Source organism: Camelina sativa, chromosome 2 (assembly GCF_000633955.1).
Source record: "Camelina sativa cultivar DH55 chromosome 2, Cs, whole genome shotgun sequence".
Classification (NCBI taxonomy): Eukaryota; Viridiplantae; Streptophyta; class Magnoliopsida; order Brassicales; family Brassicaceae; genus Camelina; species Camelina sativa.
Genome location: NC_025686.1, coordinates 27,284,733 through 27,295,631, shown reverse-complemented (window position 1 = coordinate 27,295,631; position 10,899 = coordinate 27,284,733). Strand labels below are relative to the sequence as shown.

Here is a 10,899-nt window from a genome sequence, read left to right as displayed (position 1 = left end):
CGATATGTTAGGAAGAAATTCATGGGCTAATAAAAACAGTGGTGCCTCTACGGTGTCAGGCAAAGATGTTCAGGATATGACATTGGAGAATGCGAACATTTCAGATCATGGTTTCACTGGTGGCAGCGCAGATGTGGTTGAAAACTTCTCCACTGCAGATCCTATGTTGTGTGACAATTCCGCTACAACACATGATGTAGCGTATAATTATTCCCTCAACAACATTCCAAATGCTGAAAATAATCTCAATTTTTTCGACAATGGAGACAAAGAAAGCAATGATCTTTTCTATGGCTGGGATGACATAGGAAATTTTGAGGATGTCGACAACATGCTTAGGTAAAACTTAAAGATATTCTCATTTAGAGTCACACATTGGGGGATCATCGCTTATAGGAGAAACATGTTATCATTGTCATTAGCTTACACTTAAATCTTGGACCCTGCAGGAGTTGTGATTCAACTTTCGGCTTGAATAGTCTTAATAATGAAGATGACTTGGGCTGGTTTTCTTCTGCTCAGCCAAATGAGGAGACAGAAGGTGCGATGACAGATGATTTAAAACCAGACAAAATGTTGGAAAGTCAAAGAACCTCTATGTTGCAGGTTGAAGACTTTTTGAACAATAGTGAGTCCAACCATACTTTGGAAGATGAGTATGTATATACTGTTGCGGGCAATTCAGCTCAAGGAAAATCATCAGAAAATTTATCTGATACGAGTTCGCAAAAGATGGATATATCGATGCTAGATGTAGAGGTTAGTCAAATTTTTTTTCCAGAATCTTTACGCCTTCACATGCCACCACTAATTAGATGTGATGTTTCCTCTATGATGACTTTTTCTTTGCTACTTGCTGCATCTTTGGCGTACATTGCTTTATTATCCTCAGGCTCAGTTAGTCCTTTAGATATGAATATGTTGATTTTTACAGGTTTCCGTCCATCATGGTTTATGGTTTCTTTTACGGCTAGTGGATATTCTCTTAGATAAATATTTGTCAATGTTGAAGTCTTGATATAGTTCCTGCAATTTCATATGTTCCACTTTTTGTTTTACAGGCAAATTTTGAGAAGAAACAGATTGATCATCTTAATCATTTGCATGGGTTTTCCGAGAACAGTTCTACTTTACAGAATAGTGGTATTTCCAGGGAAATAATGGACACAAACCAGTATTACCCTCCCTCCGAATTCCAACAGCGAGGAGTTCCATTCTCACATGTCAACTGTGAGCAGCCTTCCGATCAAGTATCAGCATGTGAAAGTAAATCGGGTATCAAATCCGAGAAAAACGCCAACACTTCCTCTGCTTCAAATGAGTCATACACATCAAATCAGGCACAATCTGGCGAGAGCTTACAAGGTCAAACTGTTGATGATCGGTGTAGGAGGGGATTCGAAACGAGAGTTAACCTGCAGCCCGGGCAAGATATGCCTCCTTCTTTTGCTGCTAGTACCAGGAAGAGTAGTAAGAAAAACCCCATGGTGTTTCCTGATGCTGCTCCTATCCAGAAGATTGGGCTTAAGAACGACCACAAAAAAACTGCAGCTGAATCGGAAACATCTAACATGCAGGGAAGTTCTTGTGTTAGCTCTGTTGTAGATGATATTTCACTGGAAGCAATAAGTTTTCGCCAGCTTCAGAGAGTTATAGAACAGGTACAACTTGTCAATAGATAATAGATGATATAAGGAAAAGATTTACTGCGAGTTCTGTATGTGATCGGTAAAACTTTGCTGGTCCTTTGTGATTGTTATCAAAGTGTATTTATCTTACATTTTTCTTTTTACTTGGTTGATGTACACCTGCTTGCTCCAGTTGGATGTTAGGACAAAGCTTTGCATAAGAGACAGCTTATACCGATTGGCAAAAAGTGCGGAGCAGAGACATAATGGTGGAAACAGACAGGACACAGGCGCAGGGTCGCATCTCGTGACTGGTGAAACAGACAAGTAAGCACCACCCTGCATCCTTATGTCCTGTTGCTAAGAAAGAATCTTAACGTCTAACTTTATATAGGGTTAGACTTAAGTCTTGGACAGATTTAATAACGCTCTTCTTTAGAAACTTGCGCTTGGGTACTTGAACTCATCCTTCATTTCTTGTAGATTCTAATCTTTGATCTCTCTATTTGGTCTCATCCAGGTATGCGGGATTCATTGATATCGAAACTGATACAAACCCGATAGACCGATCCATAGCTCATTTACTGTTTCACAGGCCCTCAGACTCATCCCTTTCATCAGATAACGATGTTCTCACATATAAATCTCATCCAATGGTAAATTAAACAAACCCTTAAATCTCACACAGCCATTTTAACTTGCAAACTGTGTTTCACAGTATCTCATTTTCGCCATCACAATCTCCACAGATTCCTCAGCCCAATAGTAGTCCGAGCCTGAGGATAGAGAAACAAGAGGAAACTCCAGAACTTAGACCAGAAGCAGAAGTTGTAACAAATGACAGCAACTAATGATGTCGACACAAAAAACTGGCTCTTTCACTGCTGAAGCATTCGAGATATGATTGTCAACATTAATCTCGATTTTGGCTAAGCGAAATTGCTCGGGCTAGTTACCAAAATCCTGACTGCTTCTTTCATTAGAATCATGGATGTAACACAGTTGTATTAAGTGTTGGGATTCGGTTCAAACCGGGTCTTTGAGATATGTACTTTGCCTTTGTAATATGTTCAAATTGTCAAGTAGGGGAAGAAATAGAGACGGCAATTCTGTAGATAAAGATGTTAGTTTTTTTTGTAATGCCATGAAATATTCTGCTGTGTTACCAATTTTGCTGCTTTTCATGATATAAATTACTAATAAATTTAGGGTTCCAACTTTTGACGCTATCCTTGTATTACCTGGATGCCAATGACATTAATTGTGTACATAAGATTAAAACTTTGTGTCACAAGCAACGTTACAGAATTTGGATGGTACAATGTCGTAACAGGAGAAAGACAAGTTTTGAAACATTCTAATCAAAAGTTTGCCTAAGCTGCATCTCGGTTTCACTTTTCCAAGAAGCATGAGAGGATTGTCCTCTCATTCTTTTGCTCTTCTCTTTATCTTTGATCGTAGATCCTTTCTTCTTCGCGTCTACGTCTGATACTGGCCGGTCACCACAAATCGGGCATACCATTCCTCTTGCGCTTGTATATGTTTTTGGTACACCGCATTGCAGACACATCCTGAACACATCAATAGAAATTCTAATTAAGCTGAAACACTTTAGCAAATTTAAACTTAAACAAAGAATGAAGAAGAGACCACCAAGGGTTATCCATACCTCAAGAGATCTGCAGATTCTTCTGCGTTAGGAATGGTTGCAGTAGATATCCGCTTTTCACCACTCACTGAAGATGGTGGTGCATCGATATCGTTTCTTACTCTCTCATGAATTCCTACTAGTTGAGGTTTTGCTTCCATGACAACACCTAACAGGCCAATACTCCAAAACCATCAGTGCTTAGATAGAGAGCATACAACAGTTCCATAAACAGAACTGCGAAACCGGATTAGATAGAGCTTACAAACAAAACTGCCTGGTTTCTTATCTCACATTGTTTATGCTTAACCTGCCAAAACATTCTTCTAGAGCTACATCCAAGTTTCATATCTACATATTCTAGTTACCACCAACATATCTTGTGAAGCAATGTGAGACAAAGATGCAAAAGCAAGTTGTTGTTACCTTTTGGTTTAACTTTCTTCTTTTTGCGACTAATACGCTTTGCATGCTCTGCATCTCTAGCTGAAGCTTCTGCATCCGCTTCTGTGCGGTTGTTCAGAAACTCCGGTGGCCCCGAAATCTGCAAAATTTTCAATTAACCAATAAGTTGATATACTAGACTTCCAAATTCCAACTCCAACGAACCCTAACAAGGTTTTCACTATCACAAGATCTCTCCTTATGCTCTCAAATCCAAAACCTAACTTAATCTAGGAAACGATGAAATTATAGGGGGTAATAAGAAAGATCAAAGAGAATGATGACCTGAGAGAAAATGTCGTTAGCTGAAGGAAGACCGGAGTCTTTAGCGGAAGAGGCAGAAGCGGAGAAATCAAACACAGACGACGATTCATATCTCCGAACACCATTATTACCCTCATCTTCATCGGAGTTCTCGTAATCCCCAATAGCTCTCTCTTCTGCTTCATCTTCTTCCGCAGAAGAGTAGCCTTGAAGCAGCGTCAAGCTCATCTCCTTCTTCCAAAGTTCCTCCTCCGATCTCTCGCCGCAAACAAACAACTTTTGTTAATTTATGCTTTTAGCCCCTTTAGATCAAATCGGTTTCCCATTACCCGGCTGAAACCAAACCGGAATTAAAGTATGTTTGTTAAACCGGATTATCCGGTTTAGCTGGAAATTATTTATAAACCGATTTGGTCTGCTGGTGCGGCGAAGAACCTTGAAAATGATAAGAATCTTACCGAGCTTACGGTTTACTCCTCTGCTCTCTGCCGCTAAACCTTTTTGCTCATCTTCTCCGGCGAGAGAGCCACCGCAATTCGAGGCTAGAATTACACCGGTGGCGGTGTCTAATTCTCTCCTCAGTGTAACTCCCAAGACTCCACTGTTCCTTAGAACGCCGTCTCACGCAACTTGTCTATCCGAAGTTTGGAAATGGCACGATTGGGCGAAAGATCTTGCCACGGAATCTTCGACTGATTCTGAAGATGGCCTTGACTCTATTATACTCCACCGTGAGCTAAAATGGCTTATCGAAGACTCGATCGAAGACGATCCTTTAGTGATTCTTCACAGAAGTGAAATAATCGCGGACGACGGGGGGAAGAATGTGAAATTGAGAGTTTCGTTGGAGGAGCTTTACGAATTATGGAGACAGAGGATCGAGAACCGTCGGCCGTTTCAATACGTCGTCGGATGCGAACATTGGAGAGATTTGGTGTTGTGCGTCGAAGAAGGTGTTTTAATTCCGAGACCGGAGACGGAACTGATCGTTGATTTGGTGGAGGAGCTTGTAACAAGAGACGGACGGTTTAAGAAAGGTTGTTGGGCTGATCTTGGGACAGGAAGCGGTGCAATTGCGATCGGTATTGCTAAAGTCTTGGGAAGCCATGGGAGAGTTATAGCTACAGATCTTAGTCCGGTGGCGATCGCCGTCGCTTGCCACAATGTGCAGAGATACAACCTTCAGGTTAGTTGTGTTCATGGAATTGGAATCTTTCAATATCAAAATTGTAATGGATTTGAAGCTTTTGGTAGTTTCCTGTAACATTCTTCATTTTGGTTTTTGAGCCCTTGAAAGATATGGCTTTGGTGTCTTCTCATCGTTGTGATATAATATGAATAATTCAGGGGATGGTTGAGGTGAGGAAAGGATCGTGGTTTGAGCCTTTGAGAGATTTAGAAGGACAATTTGTGGGGCTTGTGAGTAATCCACCATACATACCAAGTGATGACATTCCAGGCCTACAAGCTGAAGTTGGTAGACACGAACCAAAACTTGCATTGGATGGTGGTATCGATGGAACTGATAGTCTTTTTCATCTCTGTCATGGGGCTTTTCGGATGCTTAAACCCGGTGGCTTTTTCGTTTTCGAGGTACCTACCCTTTCTTTTTCATTATCTTTCATATGTTTCTTCTCTCTGTGATGATAGAACAGCCGAAGTTAGTATAGGAAGAAGATTAAGATTGCTACTTGAGATTGGTCAATTACTCAATTTTCTTTATATGTTCACTTGATTTGATGGTGTTTGCATATGTAGTCATGATATATCACGTCCACCATGAATGATTGATCCTTTTGGTTTATGATGATGCAGACCAATGGGGAGAAGCAAAGCAAGATGATCGTTGATTACATGATGACCAATGATCTCAAAGACTGTTTCTCTGATTTGAAGATAGTTCCCGATTTTGCTGGAATCAATCGGTTCGTTACTGGCTTTCGTCTATGAGGAGTGAGGACATTACACAACTCGCTGTGGTGCTATATCCCAATACTTGTAGGACTGATAATTAAATTACAGTCTATCTGTACTAATTGAACTAAAATAATTCATGTGCATGGCTTTCTAAAATAAATTGAACAAAATCATACGAGAAGATTGTAACTTAAATAAATAAAATACAGCTTCGAAATGATTTAATATTTGAGTGATCCAATACGGATTAAGGTAAACAAATTGTAGACTGATACAAATATGGGCTTTATAAAGCCCAATCGAGTTCACATTAGGTCGTTAGGTTTGGCCCATTTATGCTATATAACCACTACTAATAAATTCTTCACTCGTCTTTCAGCATTTTAGGGTTTATTTTGGCAGAGTCGATTTCACCTTAGCTTCCGCCGCATCCGTCTACAGGTTCGTTCGTTGTTCCGTCTCTCTGATAATATATCGTCTATCTTCCGGATCGTCCTCTGAACGTGTTTCTAGAAGCTATCATCTCTGTGATTTTTCTAGATTTTGAATTTCTTAGATTTCTCCCTGTTGTTTGTATATTATTGTTCGTTCTACATATATTTTTTAGATTAACTCGCTGCACGATGATCGATCGTACTAGTATAAGGCTTTTAGTTGAGAATGATCTGTGGAACACAAGAACAATATAGATTATTGATAAGTTTTTTAAAATCCCTCGTGTTGTGAATTGATTCTAGTGACTTTTGTGTTGATTTAGTGATTTGATCTGTAGAACAGTAACAATTATGTATTCTTAAGTCGTAATCCAACTATTTGGCCTTGTTAATATAATCATTTGGTTCTTTCATAATTTTGATTTGAGCTGAGATTTGTATAAAGGTATTGACATTGCGACATTTTGTGTGAATGCAGAATGGATTCTCAGATCAAACACGCCGTGGTCGTAAAGGTCATGGGTAGGACCGGTTCTCGTGGTCAGGTGACTCAGGTTAGAGTCAAGTTTACTGATTCAGACCGTTACATCATGAGGAACGTGAAAGGACCAGTCAGGGAAGGAGATATCCTTACTCTCCTCGAGTCCGAGAGAGAAGCTAGAAGACTCCGTTGATTCCATTATCTCCTCATTCTCTTCCAGCCGTCTACATTTTCATGGTCTCTTGTCTTGTTTCATGGTCTTTGTAGTCCAAGTTTTATTTTTATACTTTTGCTGCTTTGTTTTAAATTTATTACTTGAGGTTTTGTTAAAACAATGTTTGAATCTAGGCATTTATCCTTATGACATAATGAAAGTGTGCTACTAGTAATGTTAATCAAGCAAATCCCTATTGTCGGGTCCTAGTTTTTTTAATTCGGTCAAGTAAATACATGATTTGTGATATATATATATATATATATAAACCTGTTTTAACAAATTTTGCCCATGTCGTGTCATGGTAAAAAAAAAAAATAAAAGTATATATCAAGCTTATCTTCGACATAAATCAAGCTTTTCGAGATAAGAACGTTAGGGTCAAATTTTCTAGCTGAATAACTTTTAACACCGTTTAAAATACTGTCCAGACAGCAAAAGGTAAACATGATTTGGTTACTCTTTTGTTAAAAAAAAAAAAAGATTTGGTTACTTTTTTTCTTTTTGTTTGGTTACTTAAAATCACACGTTGACAACAACAAAACAAAAAAAAAACAACTAATGAATCACACATGTCACTAAACAGAAATGAATTAAATTGTAGTACTTTTTTTATATATTTATTGTTTTTGTTAGTCTTTACCAATTCACACCATTTATCTGTTTGACAAAACATATATTTACCATTTATGTGTTAAAAATGGCTAGAGATTAAAATTATCAGAAAAACAAAAATTTTAAGTTATGGAAGCATCTACATGGACATATTAAATAAATACTACTAAAATAAAATGAAAACATAGATATTTTTGATTTATTGGCTTAATGGTTTTAACCATTTAACTCATCCAAATAAAGAAGAATATTTTGCAAATTTTGAAATACTACAAATACCTAAAATGACATACCAAATAACAAATACTTTATATATCAAATTTAACTGTTTTTACTGTTGTTTTAACCGCTAAAAAATCTTAACAAACCATTAAAAAACAATGGTTTGATCTAACGAAACAACAGTTTTTATTGTTAATAAAATCTTACAAAAAATTTTTTTTTTGAAAAACAAAACAATTTGAAAATTTGATTAGTGAAAGCATTTGAAAACATAGACTCCAATTGTAAACTAGGACCAAAAAGCAGAAATCTTTGGATCATCTTCTCAGTTGATAAACTCATAAACATCTAGTAACAACAAGTGAAAGGAAAGAAAAAAACAGAGAAATATAACTGTTACAGACTTACAGTATAAAAAAAAAGTAAAAAACCAAAAACGCTTTTAACGTCTTTTAATTATTACATTCAACGGTTTAATAAATTTTGTCAAAAAGGAATCCTAAATCACACGTGTTTTTTTAACCTTCGTTTTAATTAATGATAATTACCAATTTAACCTCCTCGTTCTTACCCCAAAATCATATCTCTATCATTCTCTGTCTCCCACACATCTCTCTCCCTTTATATATTTTCCAATTCACACCAACAACAACAACAACAAGATCTCTCCATTGACAACAACGACGAACTCTGAGAGCCCCTCCCCATCTCAATCCTCTTCTTCTTCCTCCTGGTGCGTTCTCGTTTTTATAAACCTTATGATGATGATGATGATGATCTTCGATCGATTGTGATTTCCTGATTCTCTCCATCGCTATGTCATTTTTACAATCTCATATACGCATGAATCTGATTGTTTTATCTCTCTAGGGTTTTGATTGTGTATATCTTTGATTTGAATTTGGGTTATCTGATTCGCCCGTCGGTTTTGTTGTGATCTGATCTTTGTTTTAGGTTGAATTCTGGGTTTTTTTTTTTTACAATCTTTGTCTATATACATTGTGGAGATCTGACTTATAGATCCTTGGTTGATTTTGATCTCAATCTCGAAATTGATTTGATCAATCATTTATGTTCCCTGTCATATATGGATGGTGTTTTGTTTACGTATATAGAGATCGTTTTGGAGGCTTTGTCTATGTTATGGAGTATACACTCATTAGGGTTTTGTTTGGCTGCCTCGAGTGCTCTTTGTTCATAGTTAGGCTCGTTCATGTTCTTGAGCTGTATACTTTTTTCAGAACAAGTCGTTTGGTGTCACAGGATTGTGTGAATAGTATCAAATAGGAAGCATATCATTTTTTGATCAAACAAGATCCTTGTGTTTTTCTTATCAACTTCAATTAATTATTAATTGGCTTCCTTTAATTGATATCTGTTCTTCATTGATGAACCCTCGAGAAATCCGCTTTTGTTATTGGTTCATGACTTGTGTGACTAATGTTTGTGTATTATGTATATGTGTGCAGCATTTTCTTTAGTGTTTTGTTTGGGTGCCTCGAGTTTTATAGGTTGTTCATAGTTAGGCTCGTTTGTGTTCTTCAGCTGTATACATTTTCAGAACAAGTCGTTTGGTGTCACAGGATTGTGTGAATAGTATCAAATAGGAAGCATATGATATCATTTGATCAAACAAAATCTTTGTTTTTTTTCTTATCAAGTTCAATTAATTATTAATTGGCTTCCTTTAATTGATATTTTGTTCTTCATTGATGACCCTCGAGAATCCGCTTTTGTTATTGGTTCATGATTTGTGTGACTAATGTTTGTGTATTATATATGTGTGTGCAGCATTTTCTTTTGGTTTTTGGTGGCGTTGAGACATCATCATAATGTCTAGCGCAGGGGATGTGAAAGACCAATCAATGGAAGGAAACCTCACCAATGAAGTGGAGAAGTCAATGCCATCATCACAGCAGGAGGTTTTCATCTAGTTCTCACACTAGATAATGTTCGATAACCATAATTAATATGATACCATGATCGAACTCTTTTTTTTTAATTGCATTGTGTAGGAGGCTGTTGTAAAGAAGAAGTATGGAGGGCTCATGCCAAAGAAACCACCACTCATCTCTAAGGTGAGTTATTATCTGGTTTAATAAAGGAGATTTTGGGTTTTTAGTAGATATTTATGAGATGCGGTTTTGTATCAGGATCATGAGCGAGCATACTTTGACTCTGCTGATTGGGCTCTTGGAAAGGTAATATATTGGAAGTGTGGTCTCTTTTGGGTTGTCATATATATTAGCTCTCTCAGTTCTCATGGTTTGCTTATTATTGTCTTAAACAGCAAGGTGTTGCGAAGCCAAAGGGACCCCTTGAAGCTCTTCGTCCTAAGTTACAGGTAAATTGAACTTGAACCACGTTTCAGCTGAATTCTCTGTGGGTTTGCTTCCACTTCTAAGATCCTGTCCCGCTTTTGCAGCCAACGCAGCAACAGACGCGTTACAGGAAGTCTCCAATGACTCCATCTGAGGGTGGTGAAGGTAATTTTCTTCATCTTATCATCCCTATCTCAAAGCAATTTACAGACTTTGCTGATCCATCATGTTGCTTTGATATTGTATTACAGATGGAGGAGCTGCTCAGGCTGAGGGAGGTCGGGGAAACCAGGCGTAGAGAGATTATAATGTGTGAAAACTCTTTGTGTAAGAATTCTGTTATAATCGGATATTTTGCTGTCCATTTTGAAACATCAGATATGGCTTACATTAAAACTTAATTTGATCGCATTGCGGCAATTCAGAAATGATATAGTTTAGCCCTTTCGGTCTGGAATCTCTGGTATTATATATTACGCTAATTGTTCATCATGATTGGCTAATGTTTACATAGTTTATGAAGTTATCGTGACTCCTAATTGAAAAATGATGCTACTAAACATGCGTTAACATTAGAGTCAGAAAGGCCAAGTGGTAAACTTTTCCTCCATGCAACTGAAGATATCTCTTATGCGAGGAGCTCTTAGTTTATTTATTGTTATTAGTTGGTAACTATTATTACTCTTGCCACTATCGGTAGATTACTAGTAA

The 10,899-nt window shown here is 37.4% G+C and overlaps 5 protein-coding genes across 9 annotated transcripts in view; 4 read left to right on the top strand and 1 right to left on the bottom strand.

Moving 5' to 3' along the window:
- The window catches only part of LOC104742186 (protein LNK1-like), a 6,050-nt gene extending 3,257 nt beyond the window's left edge, over nucleotides 1-2,793 (top strand). For all 5 annotated transcript variants that reach the window (XM_019238541.1, XM_019238539.1, XM_019238542.1 and 2 more), the window contains 6 exons: nucleotides 42-339; nucleotides 450-759; nucleotides 1,062-1,661; nucleotides 1,822-1,955; nucleotides 2,149-2,284; nucleotides 2,378-2,793. In XM_019238541.1, coding sequence (XP_019094086.1) covers nucleotides 42-339; nucleotides 450-759; nucleotides 1,062-1,661; nucleotides 1,822-1,955; nucleotides 2,149-2,284; nucleotides 2,378-2,479 — 1,580 coding nt within the window. In that variant the 3' untranslated portion in view covers nucleotides 2,480-2,793. The remainder of the gene's footprint in view (nucleotides 1-41; nucleotides 340-449; nucleotides 760-1,061; nucleotides 1,662-1,821; nucleotides 1,956-2,148; nucleotides 2,285-2,377) is intronic.
- Nucleotides 2,881-4,270, bottom strand: LOC104742175. Its single transcript, XM_010463146.2, has 4 exons — nucleotides 4,006-4,270; nucleotides 3,703-3,820; nucleotides 3,298-3,445; nucleotides 2,881-3,199 (listed from the first exon to the last, which is right to left on the bottom strand). The coding sequence occupies exons 1-4, from the start codon at nucleotides 4,210-4,212 to the stop codon at nucleotides 2,986-2,988; spliced, it is 687 nt and encodes a 228-aa protein (XP_010461448.1). The 5' UTR covers nucleotides 4,213-4,270; the 3' UTR covers nucleotides 2,881-2,985.
- LOC104742166 (release factor glutamine methyltransferase-like) lies at nucleotides 4,427-6,126 on the top strand. Its single transcript, XM_010463140.2, has 3 exons — nucleotides 4,427-5,170; nucleotides 5,332-5,577; nucleotides 5,800-6,126. Exons 1-3 carry the CDS (start codon nucleotides 4,427-4,429, stop codon nucleotides 5,932-5,934), a joined length of 1,125 nt encoding a protein of 374 aa, XP_010461442.1. The 3' UTR covers nucleotides 5,935-6,126.
- On the top strand, nucleotides 6,281-7,249 carry LOC104742158 (40S ribosomal protein S28-1). Its single transcript, XM_019238524.1, has 2 exons — nucleotides 6,281-6,342; nucleotides 6,814-7,249. The coding sequence occupies exon 2, from the start codon at nucleotides 6,815-6,817 to the stop codon at nucleotides 7,007-7,009; it is 195 nt and encodes a 64-aa protein (XP_019094069.1). The 5' UTR covers nucleotides 6,281-6,342; nucleotide 6,814; the 3' UTR covers nucleotides 7,010-7,249.
- Nucleotides 8,470-10,633, top strand: LOC104742148. The gene is made up of 7 exons (XM_010463125.2): nucleotides 8,470-8,600; nucleotides 9,659-9,789; nucleotides 9,883-9,945; nucleotides 10,021-10,068; nucleotides 10,158-10,211; nucleotides 10,293-10,353; nucleotides 10,440-10,633. The coding sequence occupies exons 2-7, from the start codon at nucleotides 9,700-9,702 to the stop codon at nucleotides 10,484-10,486; spliced, it is 363 nt and encodes a 120-aa protein (XP_010461427.1). The 5' UTR covers nucleotides 8,470-8,600; nucleotides 9,659-9,699; the 3' UTR covers nucleotides 10,487-10,633.